The 25,445-nt window shown below is 41.9% G+C and overlaps 1 protein-coding gene across 1 annotated transcript in view; it reads right to left on the bottom strand.

Annotated features, from left to right (window-relative positions):
* The window catches only part of DSCAM (DS cell adhesion molecule), a 540,743-nt gene that overhangs the window by 237,244 nt on the left and 278,054 nt on the right, over positions 1-25,445 (bottom strand). The window contains exon 9 of the mRNA XM_054973688.1: positions 24,112-24,285. Within this exon, the coding sequence (XP_054829663.1) occupies positions 24,112-24,285 (174 nt within the window). The remainder of the gene's footprint in view (positions 1-24,111; positions 24,286-25,445) is intronic.

Below are 25,445 nucleotides of genomic sequence, written 5' to 3'. Positions count from 1 at the left end.
TCGCCCACATACCTGTCTGTGCAGGAAAGTCTAGTACAATATTCTGAGGCCTGGCGGGTGGGCAGGCATATGGGGGTGCCACCGGCAAGCAGCCAGACCTCCCACCCCCTATAGGGGAGGCGCGGCCCACCTTCAAGTCCTCCACTTGTAAACGAGGCCAAAGTCAACTGATGGCTCCAATTGTACTGAATGGGAGTTTCCTGGGGGTGTTGGATTTGGGAATGTATAACTCCAAGATCCATATTTCAATGTTGACCAAACTTGGGTGATGGCTGGAGGAGAGCCTGCTGAATACTCCCTGTGAATACAGGCTCTTTAAGTCCAACGGGGGCTGTTCTGGCCCTCATGAACAACAAACTCTGAACATGTTCGTTAACGGGACATATTCATTACTGTTCATCTGTTTGTGTTCGTCGATGACAATGAACAACAAACAGCGTGTTCTCCCCCCTCCCATTCGTTCTCATGTCTATTGCAGACTAGGATCTCAGACACCCTGATTCAATTCCCCTATCTGTCATGAAAGTTCTCTGGGTAACCTTGAGCCCATCATACACTCTCAGTTTACAGGACTGTTTTGAGGAAAACAATGGAGGAGAGAAGAATGATGTAAGCCACTTTGGGAAGAAAAGTGGGATATAAATGAAGGGGAAAAAATAAAGAACAGAAAGCAGGAATAAATGCTGCATACTGGTAACAGTGAAAAGAGCAAGTTTCACGCTAGAGGGCAGATGCCTTAATGCCCTGTTTGTGGGCCTTCTGGAAGGATCTGCAAGGCCACCATTCCTGGGATTAGGTTACCAACCTCCAAGTCATGCCTGGAGATCTCTTGGTATGGCAACTGATCTCCAGACTACAGAGATCAGTTCCCCTGGAGAAAATGGCTGCTTTGCAGGGCAGACTGTATGGCATTATACCCTGCTGAGGCCCCTCCTCTCCCCAAACCTCACTCTTTCTAGGCTCTACCCCAAAATCTCTAGAAATTTCCCAACTCAGAGTCAGCAACCCTACTTGGGACCAGGATGCTGGACCTCTTTTTCATTTGATTATCCTAGAAATGTTACAAATGCTGCATATAAGAGAAACACTTTCATATTTATAACTGACATTTAAAAAGACAGTTTATGCAATTTAAATCTATTTTTGAGATCCACTCCACCTTGTAACAAATCAATAGCAAAATAATAATCTAAGAATGGTCAGTCAGTTTGCAAGATTCTTTTTTTCAGTTCCTTATTTTTAAAAAAATTCTCAAACTCTCTATTTATGCTTTTGGATAGGACCATGAGAAAAGACAAGCCCCCCCCCCCCCCCCGCCAAAAAAGAGTAAAACACTCTTAGTATGAGCTACTAAATCAGGAAATATTTTATGACCAGAAAGATGTTGTGGAGATCTGTGAAATGGCATATGTAAATGTCTGTCTCGGGGGGAAAGATGCAGATGCTTACTGAGGTATTGACCAATTTAAATGAAGCAGAAATATACTAAGGAACTCCAGCTATGGCCAAACTAAGTGCTACTAAGCAAAGCATGCTGGGACATTAATGGTTTTCATTCACTGCTCATTCATGCAAGTAAGTATACTCTTAGGCATAGTGACTTGGGTCTATAGTAGCACAGTTCTGAGCTAAAAACCATGAAACGTGAGTCACTGGTGTATAAATAATCAAGATCTATTGGAATTAAAAGTAGGATTGCGCTTGGAAGAGGGCTCATTTACATAATCAGTGATAACAGACACCTCCAAAGTTACTCAATCACTATTGCTTTACTGAGCGAACAACTCTTTACATGCACTACATGCATATCCTTGGTTGCATCCCTTCCATCATCCTGATTAATCCAGAATAATTACCAACCTCTTATTATATACTCACTATTTCTCATTTTTTAAAATCCCCATAGGAAACTATCCCCATGGGCAATATGCATGGCACAAGACTGGAGGCTAATTTGCACCTGCACATGGTTTAAAATCTATGAAGCCCTTCATTTGTTCACTTGGATTTTCTTTTTCTTTTTAAAGCCCTGTTCCAAATTGGGATAAAAACTTTACACCACCTTGTAAGGGATCAGAGAGTAAAAATAGAAACAGTGATACAAACAAAGCAAGAAATAACATCTAATAGTGTTTAATACATGGAATGGGTGATACATTGATCATTTACTTGAGTGTAATTTTTTGGAAGGCAATAGAAGGATGCCAGTCGAATCAGTGATTCACACTTCCATTTAACATGGGTAATTATGATCCAAATCTCAGTGGGCAATCTATGTCTTGAGCCAGCTGTATGCATATTGATTTGCACATTGCAGATAATGCAGCATCCTATGGCTGGCAAGTGAGGCAAAGTAGAACCTAGTCTCCCCCTCCCCACATACTTTCATTCGTGAGGCAGAATCATTAAACAAGGTAAGAGCACCAAACAGCTGCCACGTGGTACCAGCAGACTGCTTCAGACTACTGACTTAATACTAAGATGCTCTATACTCCATCATGTTGTAAAGCCACATGATCCCCTTAAGTAGTCTGTTTAATATTTTGACATACATGGCTATTTACTTAACCTATTAAATGGCATCCATTTATAACTACCAAAGTTTGCTTATAGAGAATACTTATTATCCAGAAAAAGCTGCTTATCCAAAAATTATTACATTATAAGAAGAAAAGACTGTAATTTAAAAATTTCCCTTAAGTCTTCTGAGTCTTGACAATTAAAATATAAAATAATAATAAACATAAATAATAACAATAACGAAAATAACAATATTAAACCACCTGAAGTGGTACTATATAATAGGCCATGAGAAGCATTATTAGACATGCTTTGAGGACCAAATCCAGATTCCTCCTTTTTCTGCTCAGTGTTCTGCTGCAAATTGGGGCGATCTTGTTGCCAATGTTCTCCATCACCCAAGTGCAGGCAGGCCAGCAGAATGACTGGCTGACCCTCCACCCCCCAGCACCCAAACAGACCTATGTATTTCCAACAAGTTATCCTTTTGCTATGGGGGCAAGTTAGATTGTTTTTGAAAGGGGTTTACTATCTGACTTAGAAAAAGAGAGAGCCCTAAAAGACTATAGAAGCAATCCTAAACAGATCTACTCAGATGTGAGTCCTATGTTATTCAGTATGCTTATTTCCATGGGAGTGTCTTTCAAATTGCATTTTATGATTGAAGTCTCCCTTCCAAATGTTTCCAAAGCTGATGTGAGGACATGATTGGTAGGGAGGGAGGCAGAGAATGCCATTTTGCAAGTAGCTACCAGGGGGAGCGTGTGTATGAGACACACTATATGCACTGGTCTCATTCCCCCTTCCTGCCAACAGAGTTAATTAAGAATGTATGTTTTCTCTTCATATTTTTGTGTTCAGTTTTTATATAGTCCCTGTTACAAATATATCAGAACAAATAGCACAGCTCTGATGTTTGTGATCCTTCTGATGGCTTCGACATGAGGCAGGAGAGGGAGGGGAGGAGAGACAAAAGAAAAGAAGGTTCTAATTTTTCACCAAGTACAAATTGTTCAATTAACAGATGGGATGGAATGGTTTCTTCCCACTCAATCCATATGTGACAACAGCTTTTAAGTAGATAATTGCATTCTATAACTTTACTGATACCTCTCTTGTCTGTGTAGGTAAGTGTTTGCCCAAAGATTTCAACTGTGTTGGGAAAATCTCTTCCTTGTATGGCCATAAAGATCTTCACACATTTGAAAACTGTACCACCAACTACATCAAAACAGTTTGGCCTATGCTGTAAAGCAGTACTGTATTTGTACATTAAGACATGATGATCGATTCAGTTCAGGGATGTTTCTGACGTATTCCTGAATTTGTCTCAGTTTATGGAGTTCTGGGCTCCCCAGCCTTGTTTTCAAATTGGAACTGATAAATCAGAAATCCTGCCTTGTTTATTGCTGATTTGTAGTTCCTCTTGGTGTTTTCCTTTCTTCTACATTATTAACATGCACTGAAAAAATACTGCCCCAAAATATAATCTTGATTGTAATCTTGATTCAAGTGTACATTTGATTGCATCAAGATCTTTTTGGTACAGTATCCATTGATAGAATATAAAAAAGAAGTCTTGAAATCTATCTGGTTTTATCAAGGTTATTTTAACATAGCATTTCACTGATATGCAAACCAATAAAACACTGAAGCAGAGAGTCCTGATTGAATTATATGTATGATCACTTCAAGATCAATGTTTCTTCAGTGTACTGTACTATACACAGTGTACTGTAAGAGAAAGAGGGTAATGGTGGAAATTACTTCATAGCTATGGCACAACAAAGGAATGAAAGAGAAGACAGCTGCTTATCCCTAATTTGGTTATTCATCATTTTATAGATGCAGGTATTTCTAGGTAAACATCAGTTAACAAGTGAATAAATAGCTGGTGGAAGCTAGTTTTACAAAACTATTCCTGAGGCCAAGGATAGGAACAACCATTGTTTATTCCTTGTTCATCCTAGAATGATGCTATATAATAAAAGGTATCATGTGCTATCTCAGCAATGCCCTTTCATGCTCAGAATTCCTTGTTCACCCTAGAATGATGCTATATAATACAAGGTATCATGTACTATCTCAGCAATGCCCTTTCATGCTCAGCATTGGACAAGCTGATCAGTCCCTACTAGGGGTGTGCACTTTGGGAATTCGATTTGGGTAAAATACCCGAATCAGACCCAGTCCAGAAAGCTTTGGGCATGCTGGCCCTGATTTGGAACTCTCAAAGCAAAGCTTCCCAAAGCATTCAGAATGCTTTGGGAAGCTTCGGGAGACCCGGGGGGTTAGGTTTAAAGGGCCCTTTCACAAGCAGCAGGGCTCTTTAAACCTAACCATTCCCCCCACCCTTTCCTCTCCCCCCCACACTTACCTGGCACCGACAGAAGGGAAGGCTGGTCCTCTCTGCTGGCCGGCCGCAGCAGCTGCGGCGGCAGCCGGAAGGAAGGCCCTGTCTGCCAGCCAGCCGCACTGGCCACGGTGGCAGCAGGGAAGGCCCTGGCTGCACAAGGTAAGTGGGGTGGGGGTGAGGTTAAAGGGTGGGGGTGGGTGTTTAAGGGTGGGGGCAGCCTCCCCCTCCCTCCTCCCCCATCACTTCAGTATGTTCTGAATATTTACGGAGCATACTGAAGCGACCTTCAGTGTGGAGCATACTGACGCGACCTTCAGTATTTATGGAGCATACTGAACTGAACTTCAGTATTTATGGAGCATACTGAAGCGACCTTCAGGCAGCCCAAAGTGGGAAACCCGAATCTTTTCAGGTTGCACACACCTAGTCCCTACACAAAAGGATAAATGGACATAATCTGACATTAAAAATCACAACACTATCAAAAACTGTGGGAGAACATTTTAATCTTCCAGGACGTTCCATTGCTGACCTAAAAGTGGCAGCCCAACTCCTCAAACAGAGAAACTTCAAGAGGAGATTACAATATGAGATTGCTGAACTTGAGAGTTTCCAGGGCTGAATAGAGACCTAGGATTCTTATCTCACTACAGATGATAATTTCTGCTCTAATCAAGCCACATTGTACCATTGTACCTTTGCATCCTGATATTCTTATCTGCAAAAACTCTTCCCAGTTTCTGGCTGGGATATAAATAAAGGCTCAGGGGTCTCCATTAGAGACCCCTCTAATGGTCTTTTATCTTTAAAATATTGTATTATTATGTGCATGTATTTCCTATCTAATTTCTTTCTAATTCTGTACTTTCCTGGACTCTTTTTGATTTTCCCTTTTTTCTGACTCCTTCCCATTTTTGCCCTCACCCTTCACAAGTCTTCTTTTTCTCCCTTAATCAGCATTCCCATCTCAAATGTTAAATAGTCTCCCTCTGTTTCTTCACCTTTGACAAGTAGGCTTTACCATGTGTGAGATACAGTATCTTCTGTTTACCTGTCTGAAGAAGGGAGATCTGACTCTCAAAAACTTACATCTTGAAAATCTACTGGTCTCTAAGGCGCCACTGGACTTAAATCCCACTGTCTACCAAGTTATGTTTTTTCTCTTACTCCTAGCAAACAACAACAACAAAATAAACAACCACCACCCCACGAAGGATTCTACCTTTGTGTTTGTGGGGAGGGGACTGTGCACTCCTGTGAGGCAAAGGACAATGCTGGCAGTAGTGAAGCTACTGGCAGGGTCACCCAAGCCAGACTAAAAGTGTCCAAAACCCATTCAATATGGTGAAAGCTTTGAAAAGGAAATCCGTACCGGATTGGTCATCGCTCAGGTCAACAAAGACCGTGTCAGATGTTAGAGCTCCTGGACATCAGGCGATAAGTGGTCTACAGGACTCAGAGCTGAACTACATGATATGAATGACACACAAATGACACACAAATGGACTTACATGTGTCTCCCTGTTGCTTTCCTGTACACTTGACAGCATGGCCAGACTGTGCTTGATCCCATGTTTGTGCTGGCACGGGTTTCTTCTGTGCTCCTCCAAGACACAGGAATGGTATCCCATCATGCACCACCATGCTTAAACTGTCCCCTGTAACTATCCCCTGTCCCCTATTGCCTTTCTGTGTGGGAAGAGGGAAGTGAAAGCAAAACAGAATCACCACTTTGCAATGGCGACTCAGTGATATGGTCTGTAGACACTTGCCAATGTAAACTGCTTTTTTGCTGACATGTGCACAGAGCAGAGCCATCAAGGGTAAAAAAGACATGGGAAGGTGAGGAAAAAAACTGAATCTGGCCACTTGCATAGACTCATGTAATTCATCTCATCTAGTTCAGCTCTCAGTGACCTCTGCTAGGCAACCAGGGTAGGGCACTATAAGGCTACTAGAAGGACAACCACAGAGAAAAAAATGGACATTGAAAAATAATGCAATAATGGAACAAATCCATTACCTCTAGGGCATCCAAATGAATGCTTGCCATCTGAAAAGAACGTTTCCTGACTCTGAAGTAACAGAGCAGCAAGTGTGTGACCAAAGACACTATATAATGAGAAACCAGACTTTTTCAGGTATTGAACTTGAAGAAAACCAAAAGATAAATGAAGCTAGAAGACCAAAAGATAAATGAAGAAAGTGTAAAAATGGAAGAAGTTGAAGTTCAGTTTCTGGGACCTGAACAGTGATATTGATGTCTCAACATCAAGCCAATATTCACAACATGGTGGAAGAACATCTGGTTTTAACATAGAAGCCAGAAGATTTAAGAAGGAGAATCCTTGAAACAAGGGCTAACATGGGGGACTGAAGGTGTTTGCCAAGCCTGAAGCTTAAAAGAAATCATCCACAAAGTCAATTCTGCTGTTGCTGCAATACCAACCACTACCACCCACTGAACAAACCAGATGCTATACAGTTCAGCCATGGACATAACGAGAGAGATTGTGTATGACATTGACAAATCAATAAACATATTGAAAAAGAAGACACCAAAGTGGAAGCTTTGCCTTGATCTAAAGCTCAACAGAATTTGGAAGAAAACAAGTTGCTTGAAAAGTTTGAAAGATGGAAACTTAAAAAACAAATAAAAATGATGTTGGAAGAAAAATACCTGCTGAATTCAAGAACAATTCCAGAATTCTGGAGATATTGAAGCAGGATATCATTGCTGTTGTGAAAAAGATTTCCAGATATGAGGTGCATATAAGCCAGTACAAGCAGAGGACTCAGTTTTGGTGTCATCAAAGACAATTCTACAAAACTCTGTGAATGTAGTAGCAACAATACACTTCCTGATAATGAAGAAACTGTTGCATTTTGGCGAAGCCTCTGGGACATTCAAAGAAGCATTACATCAAGGAGCATAGAACAATCAAGTTCAGAAAGATTTAAGGCCTAAGAATATGCAGGATTCGATAATTACCATGGAAACAGAAGGAAAGCAAGCAAAAAGAGTTAAAGACTGGACCGCTCCAGGAAAAGATTAATTACATGGGTTTAGCTAAAAAATTTAACCACCTTACACCCAAAGGTAGCACAGCAATCATGTTGCAATTGACAACTAGATGACAACTGGTAGAACAACATTAATTATGAAAGATAAAGGCAAAGGGGAAATCTCTGATTATTATTGACTAATTACTTGCCTGCCAACTATGTTTAAACTAACTGGAATGATTGCTGATGCAGTTCAAGAGCATCTAACTGATAAAGACCTTTACCAAAGAAACAGAAAGGAAACTGCTGAAAGTCTCACAGAACAAAATCTCAATTACTGATTGATAAAATGATATTTAAAAATTGCAAAATTAGAAAAGCAAATTTGCAAATAGCCTGGATTTTTTACAAAAAGGCATTCCCAGCATCATTCATGGATTTTAAAAAGCATTAGAAATGTTCAGAGTTAGCAGCAATATTAGAAAGTTCTCGTCAGCAATAATGAGAAAATGGTGCACAACACTGAAAGCTAATGGAGTGGAACTTGAATGTGTTAGTATCAGATGTGAAATGAGAGAAATTACTGAATTAGATGGAATACAACTTGTGGATGGAAACTGAACCAAAAGCTTCAAATATTTGGGTATATTGCAAGCCGATAATATTCAGCATACAATTGTAAAAAGAAGTCTTGTGGTGAACATAAAAAGGGTCCAAAATACTCAACATTAAATGGTTGAAATATAATTTGTATTATAAACACTTGGGCCATCCCAGTGATTTTATACTTTGCTGAAATTGTAGATTGAACATAAGCCGTACTGGATACATTAGACTGCAAAATGAGGGAAATCATGGCAGCCAGTTACACCCTACATCCTCATACTGACATAGATCAATTCTATTTGCCGCAAAGTAATGGTGGCTGAGAATTGTTACAAATAAAACAAAAAGTGGTAGAATGAGCAAGAATGAGCAAAAAGTGGTAGAATGAGCAAAAGTGGTAGGATGAGCAAGAATGAGCAAGAAAGTGGTAGAATGAGCAAGAATGAGCAAAAAGTGGTAGAATGAGCAAGAATGAGCAAAAAGTGGTAGAATGAGCAAGAATGTTGGCTGACATTTACATAGAAGAAACAATTTTATTTATTTATTTATTTTTTCAATTTATATACCGCCCATCCCCAGGGGCTCTGGGCGGTGAACAGTTAAAATCGATAAAAACAAAAACTAAAATCAATATACAAATAATAAAACAAATTAACAAGGTGCAGTGGTGGGGAGAACCTTCCCCACCCCAAAGGTGGGAGGCCGACATGGCACCGCCCCCTTCAATCACCAAACGCCTGGCGGAACAGCTCAGTCTTACAGGCCCGGCGGAACTATAATATGTCCCGCTGGGCCCGGGTTTCCATTGACAGAGCGTTCCACCAGGCTGGGGCCAGGACTGAAAAGGCCCTGGCCCTGGTTGAAGCGAGGTGGGCTTCCTTAGGGCCGGGGACCACAAGTAAATATTTATTCACTGATCGAAGCGATCTCTGGGGAACGTACAGGGAGAGGCGGTCCCGAAGATATGCCGGTCCCAACCCACTCAGGGCTTTAAAGGTAAGAACCAACACTTTGAACCTGATTCGGAATTCAACCGGAAGCCAGTGCAGCTGGCGCAGGACAGGTGTGATGTGTGACTGGTAAGGTATACCAGTCAGGACCCATGCCACCGCATTCTGGACCAGTTGTAGTTTCCGGATCAGGCCCAGGGGTAGCCCAGCGTAGAGTGAGTTACTGTAATCTAGCCTGGAGGTGACCGTTGCATGGATCACTGTAGCCAGGTCCTGGGGCGTCAGGTAGGGGGCAAGTTGCCTGATCTGACGAAGATGGAAAAATGCAGACTTGGCAACCGCCGTGACCTGGGCCTCCATCGATAGGGAGGCATCCAGGAGCACACCCAGACTCTTTACCACTGGCAAAGTTGCCAGTGGTGTCCCATCCAGGGCAGGGAGCTGGATCCCAACATCTGGCAGCCCCCATCCCAGCTGCAGGACCTCCGTCTTCACTGGGTTCAATTTCAGCCTGCTCTGTTTCAACCATGCCGTCACAGCCTCCAAAGCTCTGGCCAGATTGTCTGGGGCCGTGTCTGGCTGGCCGTCCATCAACAGAAAAAGTTGGGTGTCATCCGCGTATTGATGACAAGCCAGCCCAAACCTCCGCACCAACTGGGCGAGGGGGCACATATAGATGTTAAATAACATCGGGGAGAGTATCCTTTTGTAAGGGTACAAAAGAGGAATATAGGGAGGGGGAGTTGAAAAAATGCATGAAGGCATGGTAAAATAAAGCACTGTGTGGTCAATAAGTGAAGAATACTGAGGGTAAAGTTGACAAGAGTAGCAACTAGAAATGGCTAACATGAGGGATATTGAGAAAAAAGAGACGAAAGGACTTATATTAGCTGCACAAGAACAGGAATTAAGAACTTGTATGAAAGTGAAAATTGGAAAGACTATGAGCAACAGCAAGTGTAGATTATGTGAAAAAGCAAATGAAAAAGTTGCTCATAGTCTTTTCAATTTTCACTTTATGTCCTCATACTGACATAGATCAGTTCTATTTGCCACAAAGTAATGGTGGCTGAGAATTGTTACAAATAAAACAAAAAGCGGTAGAATGAGCAAGAATGAGCAAAAAGTGGTAGAATGAGCAAGAATGAGCAAAAAGTGGTAGAATGAGCAAGAATGAGAAGATGTTGGCTGACATTTACATAGAAGAAACAATTAAAATTAAGGGTACAAAAAAGGAATATAGGGAGGGGGAGTTGAAAAAATGCATGAAGGCATGGCCATGGTGGGACTCTAATCTGAAGAGCTGGGTTTGATTCCCCACTCCTCCACTTGAAGCCAGCTGGGTGAACCTGGGCTAGTCACAGCTCTCTGGAGCTCTCTCAGCTCCACTCACCTCACAGGGTGTTTTGTTTGGGGGATAATGGTAACATACTTTGTAAACTGCTCTGAGTGGGCATTAAGTTGTCCCGAAGGGCGGTATATAAATCAAATGTTATTAAATCGAATGTTATTAGTATCCAAACAGATAAGAAATTAGAACACTATTCTGGATATTACTGTTGTTGAAAGCAAGATGTTAAACTGATTGATGTGGCAATCCCAAGTAACAGTCAAATTGAGGGAAAAGAGACTGAAAAGGCAACAGAATATCAAGAGCTAATATCTGAACTTTAGCTACTCTAGAAGAAACATGCAGTGGTTATTCCAGTAGTGATAGGTGAGCTAAGTGTAATTCCAAAAAGACTAACTAAACACTTTTTCAAAAAGACTAACTAGAGACCCCTCACCTCTGCAGGAGTATACCGTATACCTTGCAGCTGTGAACAAGTTTACATCGGGACCACAAAGCGTAGCATCCAGACAAGAATAAAAGAACATGAAAGACACTGCAGACTTGGACAACCTGAAAAATCAGCAGTGGCTGAACATAGCCTAACTCAAACAGGGCACAGTATCTTATTCCAGGACACCAAAAGACTGGACAACACTTCCAACTACTTTGTCAGACTGCACAGGGAAGCCATTGAAATTCACAAGCATAAGCAAAACTTCAACAGGAAAGAAGAAACCTTAAGAATGAACAGAGCATGGTTTCCAGTTCTGAAAAACACCAGGCTAACAAAACACTCTATACTTGACAATAGCCCTGCAGAGAAGATTAGCACATCAAGCGCCAATCCATATGCAAAAGAATCTCCTCAGGATACAGTGAAGCCTCCCGCCATTAGCATTCCACACCCTGGGAAACTCTTACAGGATGACTCAGCTCAACCCCACCCCTCCTGAGTAGATATAAATGACCTGCCAACATCTTTTCCACACTGTGACACTGAGAGATCTCTGTCTTTTGGTGCTACACCTCTGAAGATGCCAGCCACAGCTGCTGGCGAAACGTCAGGAACTACAATGCCAAGACCACGGCAATACAGCCCAGAAAACCCACAACAACCAACTGTCCTGAGCTTAGGAAAAAATGGTTTGCAGTTACAGTTTAGTTTATATCAGTTCTGTTGTTTTATTATTTTTATCATTTTTACTATGGCTATTCTTAATAGATTCATTTGTTAAGGTCAGGTTTGGATGAGGGTGATTTTTTATCACAACTAATATTTTTCGGTTTGTTTCATTTAACAATCCTATTTTTTATCTTAGCTAATTCATTGTTGTTTTTATTTATTTGATACCATTTTATTGAACACATGAATATGCTTTATAGGGTGTGATACCATTTCCCTATCAAGCTCAGTTTTGTCTATTCTGAGTGGCAGCAGATCTCAGGTACGGATTTTTCACATCACCCAGTACCGGATCCTTTTCACTGGAGATGGCTGGAAGTAAAACTGGGACTTTCTGCATGCAAACCAGATGCTCTACCACTGAGTTAAGGCTCAGGGCCAGATCTAGGGTTGCCAGCACCCAGTGCAATCCTGGCCCGCCCTCCCGAGTGTGCACAGCGCATGCACACTCCTGGCAAGCTGGCCACCCCAGCGCCTTGTGCGCCACAGAACTGGCGGTGGTGGCATGCTGGGGCAGCTGGCTTGCCGCGCAGGTGGCTGAGCACAGAGCTAGGAGGCCCTCCACATGGCTTGCCTGCCCTGCCACCCCATGCTGCCCACACAGCAAGCCCGCTGCCCCAGCACCTGGTGTGCCGCAGACCTGGCAGCGGCGGTGTGAGCGTGCACTGGGGTGGCTGGCTTGCTGTGCGGGTGGCTGAGTGCAGGGCTGGGAGGTCCTGCACGCACAGCAAGCCAGCTGCCCCATTGGCAGGGCAGGTGAGGGTTTCCCAACCCTGCGCTCAGCCTCCCACAAGGAAAGCTGCCAGCTCTGGCATGCTCCCGGCAGCTGGCAGCTGCACCCGGTGTCCCCTCTTCGGCAGTGCCGGGGGCAGGCTACCTCCCCTTCCCCCCCTCGATCCAGCCCTGTTAAGGCTACATCCCTTTTTGTAAGATTTCCTGAGTCCTGACAGCTTTTCAAAAGAAGGATGGGATATAAGTCTTTTCAAGTAAATAACTGGTCTTTTCTGTGGGTGTGGGTGTGTGAAAGTGGGAAGTCTTAAAGGATTCTCCTTGCCTTTCTGGCTTTTCCTTTGTTCACACAGTTCTAATGGGGTGTTTTAACTGTTATGTTACTTTTCCAGCTAAAGGTGGTGATATATTCAGAACTGACGCAGTTTGTGCTGCTGTTCTTAACTGATACTAGCACAAATTCTCTGTTCACCATCCATTTGGGGCTGGTCTCTTTGTTTTCCTACTTTGCAAGGGCATGTCTATCCGTTTTGTAATATCTTAGAAATGTCTTTTTAACTTTATCTGCCCTTAAGTTTTTTATTTTTGACATACTGGACCAACTTAACAGTCTATAAAATGGGTGCTTACAGGGTTGGTTCTCCAGCTGCCATCCAAGCAACTATTTGAGGCAGCATACTGAGAAGGGCGTCAGCGCCCTGCAGAGGCTCAGCTTGCTCCAGCGTCAACAGCCTGGGAGGTGACTGGCATGCTCTCCTGGATCTGCACTGCTTCAGGTGACAAAAGACCTTGGATCATCCCAGCATGCTCATCAAGTTTGTTCTCTAGATAAAAAATAACATGCCATGTGTGGTTACCACCCCCACCCCCTGCTAAAGGAAACCTGCATGTACAACATGGATACTACTCATAAAGCTTACTGCACTGGTATGAAAAAGACTGTATTTACAAGACACAAAATCAAAAATACAAGTTGTAAGAGCATCACTCTCAATGCTGCCTGAGCTGTACTCCTTTATTAACAAATACTTCTGTCACAGAAGTAGCCCTCGCTATCTGTGTAAACCAATTCCTGGTTCACTCAGTTTGTACACTACCTATTGGATACAGTTTATTAAATAGTAGGCAGACATTGTATGGCAGGAGCAAAGCATTGCACCTTCAGAAGAGGACCCCCTGCTTTCACAACAAAATGTTTCCCTTTTTTTTTTAGAATAAATCCTCAGGTTTCTTATCTTTATTTTCATGAAATGGATGGCAGAGGCTTTGGAGAGGTGACCGACTACAAGAATCAGAAGCCTGACCCTACTTTAAGAGATAAGACCAGTATTGCAGAGTCTGTCTTGTATATTTCTCTTCCCTTGCTTTATTTGCATTGAAAGTGAGAAATTTTGCACTTTATATTCCTACTAGGGCATGTCTATGGTTTCTATGGAGGATCTGTTGCCTTTTGCACAAAAGGCCTTAAAATGGGGGGAGAGCCAGTCTCTTTCTTTTAAAAAAATAATATCAAGGTATGTATTTGCATACCAAAGCATTTCCTCCATATTTGTGTGACAGTGTATCTGGCAATTATCGCACTAAGATACAGCATTCATTTCAGCCAACTGCCATAAGCTTAGCATTATGGAGGAGGGGCGGGGGGGGGGGGTGGCATAAGAATCAACAGAAAAAAGGATATTCTGGTTTTTCTACTAGCTACCTTGAACATACTTCACGTTTAATTTCACCCTATTGCCACGGGCACTGTGTTGTTATGACAGCTGATCTGCCATTGAATAGCTGTAAAAGAAAATCAACAAAGGATCGCTTCAGTGACTTTCGATGCAATTTATTGGAGCTTGTATCTCCCGGCTGCTGCCGCCTGTCGGGGTAATGACACATGATGGGTGATTAAAGTGCAAGTCCTTAAATCAAAGCTGCGTGGATGGTCTGAAGAGGCAGCAAACAGCACTCAGAGCTTGTTCATCTCTCATGGTGGGAGGACCTCATTAGGATAAAAAAGGGCCTGTTATACTAACAAGAGCAAATGCTTTAGTCTAGGGAAACTTTTTCATGTTTGCAGGATTTAGCATAAATTTTCCTGTAGCTCCACTCTGGCTGTGCATTAAAAAAATACTGATTTGTTGTTATTATGGTTGAGGTCCCAGGCAATTTTTCATGCCTCTATCCATTTTTATACAATTACAGATACCAGCTTCTATTGGCCTGAAAAAAATCCCACCCTAGTCTTTCAAGTAGACACACACAGGGAAAGAGAGCGAGAGAGAAAAAGAAAGGTTCACGCAATAAACAATTAGATATTCAGGCCAGATGCTGGCAATACCTAAAGAATCCAAAAGCTTTTGAAGGAAGGCAGAGTGGGGAGGCACAATCATATGTTCAGGTATTCACAAGACTGAAAAACAGTCAAGGCACTACAAACTGATTGTTTTGCAGTGTAATTCAGTATTTTCCTTGCATGGAACTGTGACAAGACCTGTTTGTGGAAGATGCTTGCTGAAGAAAGAAAGAAAGAAAGAAAGAAAGAAAGAAAGAAAGAAAGAAAGAAAGAAAGAAAGAAAGAAAGAAAGAAAGAAAGAAAGAAAGAAAGAAAGAAAGAAAGAAAGAAAGAAAGAAAGAAAGAAAGAAAGAAAGAAAGAAAGAAAGAAAGTCAAATGTAGAAAGTGGAAGGGCACTGTTGACACTTGTATATAACATTGGAAGATGAAACATTGAATAAACTTCAGATGGTATAACTGGTGTTGTTAGCTTCAGTAATTGTGCCATCTCAGTAAATATGGGGACAGATTTGGCATCTTGGTTTATTACAGGCAGTGGGTCCCAGAGTCCATGTGGGTGTTGGGAAGCGCATTATGAGTGAGAAGTTGTTTGAGATTATTCACAAGAAAGAAAGAAAGGAAGAAAGAAAGAAAGAAAGAAAGAAAGAAAGAAAGATCCATGTGTATTATCAGAGTTTATCCCATATTCTTACTAAGAAATCCAGTTTTGCCAAACATATACTTTCATTCTAAAATAGGCAAAAGTCATGACTATATGAAACTTTCACCTCTCCTCAACTTCAGAAACTACCCTTATATTGTTTTAGGTGGGTAGCTGGTTGGTTTGCAATAGAATAGCAGGCTTTGAGTCCAGTGGCACCTTAGATACCATCAAGATTTTCAAGGTATGAGCTTTTAAGACTAAGAGTTCCCTTCTTCAGACAGGAATAGAAATGGAGATCCCTGAGCCTTTGTTTCCCAGCCCAAAGGTGAGTGGGGTGTTATAAGGAAGGGCATTAGGGTGCAAAGGTACAATGCGGCATGATTAGATGGGTGGGGTGTAGTAAACATGTAAAGATACAATGGTACAATGTAGCTTGATTAGAGAAGAAATTAGCATTAGTGAGACAAGAATTTTCAGTCTCTATGGCGGAGGGTGGGGGTCCATTGTTCTGAATTTGTGAATGAATTCCATTTCAGCAATTTTAGGTTACAATCTCTCCTTGAAGTTTCTCTGTTTGAGGACAGTCACTTTTAGGTCAGCAGTGGAATGTTCTCCCACTGGTTTTTGAGTATTGTGATTTTTAATGTCAGATTTATCCTTTTGCTTAGGGACTGGCCTGTTTGTCAAATGTAGAAAGTGGAAGGGCACTGTTGACACTTGTATATAACATTGGAAGATGAAACATTGAATAAACTTCAGATGGTATAACTGGTGGTTGTTGGGGGTTTTCCGGGCTGTCTTGCCGTGGTCTTGGCATTGTAGTTCCTGACGTTTCGCCAGCAGCTGTGGCTGGCATCTTCAGAGGTGTAGCACCAAAAGACAGAGATCTCTCAGTGTCACAGTGTGGAAAAGATGTAGGTCATTTGTATACAAATGACCTACATACAAATGACCTACATCTTTTCCACACTGTGACACTGAGAGATCTCTGTCTTTTGGTGCTACACCTCTGAAGATGCCAGCCACAGCTGCTGGCGAAACGTCAGGAACTACAATGCCAAGACCACGGCAAGACAGCCCGGAAAACCCCCAACAACCATCGTTCTCCGGCCGTGAAAGCCTTCGACAATACATCGGTATAACTGGTGTTGTTAGCTTCAGTAATTGTGCCATCTCAGTAAATATGGGGACAGATTTGGCATCTTGGTTTATTACAGGCAGTGGGTCCCAGAGTCCATGTGGGTGTTGGGAAGCGCATTATGAGTGAGAAGTTGTTTGAGATTATGGCAGATCAAATCCAGAGTTTGATCCATGGATATTCTTCCTTCATTAACAATCCTTGAATTTTAAGAGATTATACATGGCAATTTTCATAAAGAACTCTAGATAATATATTTAGAAGGGAAAACAAAACCAAAAAATAATGTCCATCAGCCATTATCCAATTTTGTTAATATGATTGATTGGCCCATGTTTTCCCTTTAATTTTGGCCTTTTAAGTGACCTATGCATTTGGTTTAGTGCTAGTCAGACATTTACTCAACAATTGTTTTTTTAAATTTTAATTACTGGCTTCTGTTTTTCATTCTTCTTCCCAGAAGCTAAACATGTTATTCAATACCAGTTCTACCCAGCCATAGTTTATCTCTGCACATCTGCTTGTCATTCTATACATTATAGGTCTGAAATAATTTGTTTCCTTGTCTCCCATTTCCCTCCAATATCCACTGTTATGAAAGGATTTGACAGAAAGAATTTAGAAGTTTTTTATACAGTTTTGTGGTTGATCAAGCCTGATGATAAGGGGGATAGAAGGTGGAGGAAGAGGATTCTCCTCTGAAATTCCTCACACATCATCCACTTACTTATTAAAAATGGAGATTCCTCCTTTAACGTAAAGGCTGATGTGATTACCATTTGTTTTCAAGCTAATTATTACTTAAACAATCTGTCCAGACAATATAAAATCAGCAAAACCAACAAAGGCACTACTAAGCCAATCATCCTGTTATGCAAACTGCCAAAGAAGGTGCATTCCTCCTAGCCTGTAATTGCAACCCATTCTAGACCATCATAAGAATTACAAAAAGAAGAACAATGAATGAACCATAAGAAGAAGTGTCTGGGAGGAGTGCAACTGAACTATGGACACAGACCAGTAGAGAAAGTATTTCTATGAGGAAATGTCTTCTGCATATATTATATAAATCTTATTTGACAATGTCAGATTTATTCAACTGATAGCAAGTTGGGTGCCTATATTGCTGCTAGATGGGAAGATGAGAGGTGCTGATCTTTGCATGCATCTTTTTCAGAGTAATAAATTACTTTCCAGACTCTTGTGACCTAAATTATACTTTTTAAGCCACATTACTTTCTCAGTTGCTTTGTCATGCTACACTTTGCCCTGAAAGCCTTTAATTATTAAGGAATGCAGAAGGGGGGATGGTATCTCAAAGTAAGTAGGAAAATATCTGTCAGTCATTTTGCATTTTGGAGAACTCTCTTTCTTCCTAACCTTGTCACCCAGAAAATGCTGCCTGTAGCACATTGCCTCTCTCCTCTCATTCCTAACACAAGGAGAGGCTGTTAGAGAGTGACCTTGCAGAGCTGGGCAAACACATTATGTGGGATCAATTAATGGCTAGCAGAGTCACACTTTGAGGGAGCTTGAGGCTTGCTGCATCTAGTAGTACAGATATCCCTTAGGACTGGAACAGAAAAGCCAATATATAAGGTAGCAATGAAAAAGGAAAAGGGAAAAATAGCATATACTACAGTGAGACAAAAGGGAAATGAATGGAAGAATAAAGGCACAAATGTGATGACAAGTTTAGAGAACACCAAGTTGATTACTATGGGTTGAATTATTATGGCCTGGACCACTCTAAATATTAAATTCTAACCTGCTTTTAAAACATGTTGCACTGAAGCTTCTCACCCATAACACTATAACCACTTTTCAAATGCAAAATTAAAGTGTTTGCATGTTTACATATGTTTGGGGGTAGGAAGAGAGGATGCATGCATGCTCATGTTTGTCATCATAGAGCCAGAGGAGTTTTCATTAGATTCAAAGAGTAACAGACTCCCCAGAGTAGTTCCTGCTCTTCTTTGATAAGGGATGCTCTTTTATCACACATGAAACTGCATGCCCTGATCAGACAAAGGTTGCATAGAATTGCTAGCAAAGGCAAACTCATTACCAAAAGACACTGCGTTAATCCAGCTACCTTGAAAAGCCAGTGTTCATCTCCTTTTATTTAGCAGTTCTTACTATTTTCACCTTATGCATCATCTTGGCCCCTTCAAGAGTAATCAGGACAAAATAACTTATCATCATTGTATCCAGTAGTGTGCATCTGTGGGGAGTATTATAAGACAGGGAAGAACAAACATTTGAAATGATACCAGGATGCCATAGAAAGCACGTGCTGAACACCAGGCTGCTTTATTTGCCTGCTGGACTTAGGATCACAGCAGAGGCCCTCTCTATATGCCCCTGCCGTCTCAAGTAAGGTAGACGGCTACAAGATACAGAGCCCTTTTTGTCATGGCATCCCATTTATGGAAGTCTTTCCTAATCAATTGACAATTAGAAGAAGATGCTTCACAAGGAATCATGGAGGAGAAAGTAAAGTTGAAGAAATTTCCTTTCCCTGCTTACTTCCATGTTTCTCCTTCACTGTCATTCTTTTCTTCTGTTTTCAGGATAGCAAAATGAAGTGAGTAGCCACAGGGTGTTATAGACTACAATCAGGGCAGCAGCACAGATGCCAGTCATGTAGATTTCCTCCCTTTCCTAAAGTCTTTTAAACTGTTAGAGGTGCTACCACTCCTTTTGTACCATAAACAGACCTTTATGTTAGGATTGACATTTGCCTTGTTGCAGTAGGCAACCTCATGCCCCCACCCTCCGTCTCCTGCCTTCACTAATTTTAGTGGCAGCAGAAAGAAAAGGGCAGACAGCATCAATGGTAACACTCTGGGAACTTATCCCAATATCTATAGTAGACATGGGCACGAATCAAAAAAATTTAACGAACCAGTGGTTCGTGGTTCAGTGCCGACGATGAACCTGAACCAGCAAACCGCAATGAACATTTCCCGCTGATGAACTGGTTCGAGGTTTGTGGTTCGTGGGCGTCAGAACAGCCCCCATTGGACTTAGAGAGCCCATATTCACAGGGAGTGTTTAGCAGGCTCTCCTCAAGCCAGCATCCAAGTTTGGTCAAGATTGCAATAGGGATCTTGGAGTTATACGCTCTCCAATCCGAAGCCCCCCAGGAAACTCCCATTCTATACAATTAGAGCCCCCAGTTGATGTTGGCCCAGTGTACAAGGGGTTGGCTGTCAGAACTGCCTATCAGGGTTTGCAGGGATGAGTGCCCATGGCTACAGAATACCCCTCCCCCTCCCTCCCCCTGGGTGTCTTCTCCCATGTAACCATTTGTAACCAATTTGCAGCTCCATGGTTGGAAGGAAGACCTGCCGATCAAGGTAAGCTGGGCTTCGATTCGGGTTTCCAGGGCAACAGAAGGAGTGCAGACAGAGTTCAGGCATTCCCCCAGTTCTGTTTCCAAGGGAATTGATTGATGGTGCCTGACTGTCTGGCTTCACGAACCACGGACAAACGCAATGAACTGGGCTTCCAACGAATGCTGGTTCGTTGGCCATGGACCCTCATGAACCGCCAGTTTGCAAATAGACAATCAGGTGATTCATGGGGTTTTTTGGTCCATGCCCATGTCTAATCCATAGTAAAACCATAGAAATATTTCTGCATCTTCATAGAGATACTTCTTCATAGAGATACTTCTGTCTTTCAGAGAAACTTCTGTCTTATTCAGAGGATAGTCCTGTTTTGCTGCTTTAGGAATTAATATGAGCCATCCATTTTCCAATGGAAGGAAATGGCAGCCAGCTTACACTTTTAAATAAAAAAAATCATGTCATAAATAAAAACTACAGAAGTGTCATTCATAACATTCATGAAGTCAGTAAATCAAATTGGGGGCAAGAAATTGTTCCATAGTCTGCATCCTGTTATTCCAATGGCTACCCATGTTTGTCCCTGGCCTATAGAGGGGTCCCTCTGGGCATGTCCAAAATAAAAACCAAGTGATACCACCAGAGTTAACATATGCATGGAGATTTTTCTTCTAATCTATACCTGTTGGTTCTGTTGGGGGTGCTGTCTCATGTTATTGGGGGAAGAACAACATACTAGGGAAAGAAGAAAGGATTTACTAAAGTTAGGTAAACATACAATGGAATGGCTACATATCCAACAGTTAATGCTCAAACTATCACAATTACAGAACAGCAACAGGGACAATCAGGCTTCCAACTTCTCATCAGTAAAGCAGATGTACATGCTGATCTCTAACCTCTAAGGCTGATCACAAGGCTTTGTCAAAATTACATATAAGAGCAAAGTTACTAGAGCAAACACTAGGAAAACTACAACAAAGAAGACATGCAAAAAAAGAAGATAGCTCATTCTACAAGAAAAAGAAATTTGTTTCCACCCCACACCAGTGGTCTAAGTTAAGATGAAGTTGTGAATCTTAAGCCTTCCTATAGAGTTTAGATGTAGGTATAGGGAAAAGAACATTTAACTTGTCCTGAAGGAAAGGCAGTCAGGATGCTCTTTCCCCAAAGCCTCATGAAAGAATCTTCAAATTTGGTGGTTTGCAATTTTGCATCAAACTGACAAGTGCAGTTATGAAGGACACCAGCTACTTCTTTTGGGTTTTCTTTATACCAAGGCAAACCATACACCATGTAAATGAGGTCACTTAACATGGACACTTGGTATGTTTCTCTGTACCCATTGAGTGTTCTAATTTGAGCCAAGATCGGAAGTCGGGATGTTTCTGTATGTGGTGGGAAAATAAGAAGAATCTGATTGATGAACCATAAGAATTGCCTGTAGACAGGTGTCTGTATACCTGCGGTACAGTTTTAAAAAATTCCCATTCTCTAACACCTTAGCTGCTATTACTAAGGTGTGGAAAGGATGTGATATTCTGAGAAAATTCTTAGAGTATGAGGCTTATATCCTGACAACTCTGAAGAACAAGAGAAATTGGAGCTGTATAATATGTCTTGATACGGATGGCTATCAACTGTAATATTATTGTGCTTGCACAGGCACCGTCTCATTTGGTCTGTTTACAGTGGCTAAGATTGTAAATGCAAAAGACTCTTCCCTTCCTTTCTGACCTCAGAAGAGTTAATTACCCTCCTATAGCATATTGGCAGAGGTAGATGAACAGTGACCTCCTTAAATCAAGGAAGCAGTTACTGGTTATTTTAGAAATTTTGGCAAGAAAACCTTTTCAGTTTTATAAGAAAAATACCAATGTTATCTATCTAATTCTAAAAGATTAATCTTTGTTCTCTAATACTGAAGGGCAGCTGCTGCTGGTGATGAAGTGACCACATCTTTCCTCAAGTCTTTCATGAAGTCTTCTTCCTTCTGTGTATGTGGGGGGGGGATGAGCGATTCCCCCATTCTCTGCCGCCAGAGCACATATTTCCTCCATGGATTCAATAAGTCCATTCTCGGGGGTTGCATGGAGGTCATTTTAAATACGCCCTATCTCTCTGATACCTGTTTGATCACACTCTGGATTGAGCTATCCCCTGGGGGTATAATCTGAACTATGGTGTTTTCATAGCTAGTTTATGTATGAAGCATCTAGACACTCTTTTAAGATGGATGCCTTTCAAAGGCTAAATTAGCCACAGAGTTGTCCTTATCTGTCAGGATGTGATTCAGAAGACTGCAGAGCTTCAGCAGTGTAGTGGACCATAATTAGACAGGCAGATTAGGAATACTGTATTACTTGTGATAGATCCCATGCTTCAGGACACTAGGGCTAGAGAGGAAAATTCCTTATAGGGATGTAACCTGCAGAAATCCATTATCAATCAATCAGTGGAAGGCTACCAAAATCTGCCTTGCTGGCTCTGGTTTCCTACAGATCAGTTAGTTATACTATTCTGTCTCCTTCATTACATCTCTGAATTCATGGCCTTTGTAACTGATTCTCATATTAAAACTGGAAGGATAGAATGGAAAATATTCATAAACTTGTGCTTTATATAAGCATTTTCTGTGTTGAACCAAAAGATTTAGGTAATATGAAATTCTGTCTACAAGGGACATTATTGACATCTCAGCAGGACATCAACAGATTCCAGATTACTCCTGTGAGGCACTGGCATGAGACGCCATACCAGAGGGGCAGGGCAGAGGCAGTGGGGCGAGAGCTTCAAAAGGAAGGCATGCAGGAGAGAGGTGGGGGTGTTGGAGTACAGAGAGGTGGAAGGTGGAGAGAGAGTCGGGAAGGATTAAGGAGGCTGTGCTGCAGAGTTGAGGCAGCAGCAAGTGCCAGGCTCAGAGAAGAGACAGCAGGGACAGAAGTCCAGTCTCAGAGAGGCAGGGAGGAGGGAGCGGAGAGGCTCGGAGCCCAGCCCTTTCAGGCAACCCAGAACGTCTTGTCAGGCACACCATTACAGCTCACCAGCCTGATAAACAGGAAGGTGAGTAATACCAACGGAACACAGGTGAATGGAACACTGGAAACACACGAGGTCAGAAAGTCCAGTCAGGCCTGGGATGAGCTATAAGACTGCAGCCCTCTGCTAAAGGGGCAGCGTCTACTCTGAGACCCCTGGACCAAACCTCACACTTCTGTGTGTTTCAGTCCTATTTCTGCCAGGTTACAATATATACATTTTGTTTATGTCATTTACAGGCAGCCTTTTTCACTAAGACTCAAGGCAGATTACATAGAGCAAGTCGATACAATCAACAGGATGGGATATTCAACAAATGATGCAATAGGACTGGTACTGTAGAAATCTGAACCAATCAGAAATCTGCAAACAGAACTGAAGCAAAGCATAAGTATTAACATCACACACTGAATTATGTGAAAATTACATAATGAGATCCTACGGACAGCAACAGGCAGTACAAGCTATAGACGATAGTACAGACCACAGCGCCTAAACCTTTAGCCAAGTAGCTTTCTAAACATTACTCATGTAGAAGGCTGCAACAAGTTCCACAAATTTTCCCCTCAGAATTTGAGAGAGCTTCCCCAAAAGGTGCTGGTACTCACTACTTTTATTGTTCTTAACTTTGTATTGTGACGGCCTTTGGCTATATACAATTAAACCTCATACTCATACTACCACAAAAAGCCCTGATCTTTGTAATATAAAGGAGTTCACTGTAGTCTAGGGGATTTCAAATTATAATCTGGTCCAAGAACTTCACTGGCATTACAGAAACCTTTGCCATATAATAACAAGGTACCATCTCTTCTAGTCTTTTCATCATCTAAAAAAATTGTGCCTAGCTGTTTGTGCTGAGACAACAAGGACTGTGTCTCAGTTTGAAAACAAAATATTCTTTTGATGCAGGAGATGACAGATATACCTTTGTGACTTATAGTTATTACTTGGATCAGAAAGAAGTTCTTACTTTTAACAGTGAGGTACATGGACTTGCTGACGTCAGCCCCCACATCATTGCTGACCTTGCAGAGGTAGTATCCACTATCTTCCTCCAGTACGTGCTTGATCAACAAGGAGCCATTTGTGAGAAGCTGGATCCGCCCATTCAAGGCAATTGGCTGGAACTGGGGGACTCCAGCACCTATGGTGGGAATAAAAGAGGGAGGGAAGATGGCTGAAGACTTGAGATAATGTTTTTAAATAAAGGCAGCACTTGGTTGTCACATGTTAATATGGACAAACTTGAACCAAAATGATCTAGAACATTCAAGCTTCTCAGTCATTTCAGCAAAAAATGCTTTATGTCAAATTAGAAATCATACATGAAAGTAGTAAAGGGAATTCTTTTAGCGGCTGTAACCATCACAGCACATGTCTAGACGGAAGCAGAGAGAGACAGCGGAAGATAGCTTAGGTTGAAAACCACATTTGTTGTATAGGGGCTGCTAAATCATTCACAAATAAACATGTAGAAATGAATGCAATCCACTTTATACTAAATACATGAACATGGTTAACAACTACTAAAACAACTATGGATAGCTCAGCATACCTAGGAATCAGTGTTCATCTATGAATCATAATCATAGACAACGACAAATGACCTTCATGTAGGCTTGCCAGGTGCCTGCTTATGGTGGGCAATCTCTCAGCAATTCGTTGGGAGAAATAAGGGGAGAAAGGTCTGGTGAGCTGGTGGCATTATAGTTTAAACCAGAAATGGCAAAGGGACACTCTGGCATTTCTCAAGTATGGTAAAACCAGGGCTCATTTCAAGGGGACCGCTGGAACTGCACAGGAATGCAGTTCCAGCAGTTCCCCAAAGAGGTCACATGTCAGGTGGCCCCGCCCACCTGACTCTCGGCCATTTTGGGCTCGTTTCAGCCTGGATTGGGGCCGAAATAGCCCGGATCGGGACTCTGACGGGTGGTAGATCACTCTCCCACTCAGCAGCAGCCCGATCCTAACCATTTTGGGCCCCTTTTCAGCCATTTTCAGCCCTTTTTTGTCATGTTGGGCCCAATTTCAGCCCTGAAAGGCCAGGATTGGGTCCAAAACTCCAGGATAGGTGATGTCAGGGGATGTGGCATATGCAAATCAGTTATGCTAATTACACACTTCAAGTGATGTCAAGGGGCGTGGCATATGCAAATCAGTTGTGCTAATGAGTTCCTCCAGTTCTTTTTCTACGAAATGACCCGTGGGTAAAACCATAGATTTTTGTGGAAAACTAGAGCATTCTCAGCTACGCACCAATGTCACTTCTCGGAGCACGGGAGTGACTTCAGCATGTTGGCAGCA

The sequence above is a fragment of the Eublepharis macularius genome, chromosome 3, assembly GCF_028583425.1.
Source record: "Eublepharis macularius isolate TG4126 chromosome 3, MPM_Emac_v1.0, whole genome shotgun sequence".
NCBI classification, from domain to species: domain Eukaryota; kingdom Metazoa; phylum Chordata; class Lepidosauria; order Squamata; family Eublepharidae; genus Eublepharis; species Eublepharis macularius.
This window is presented reverse-complemented; position numbering and strand designations above follow the sequence as displayed.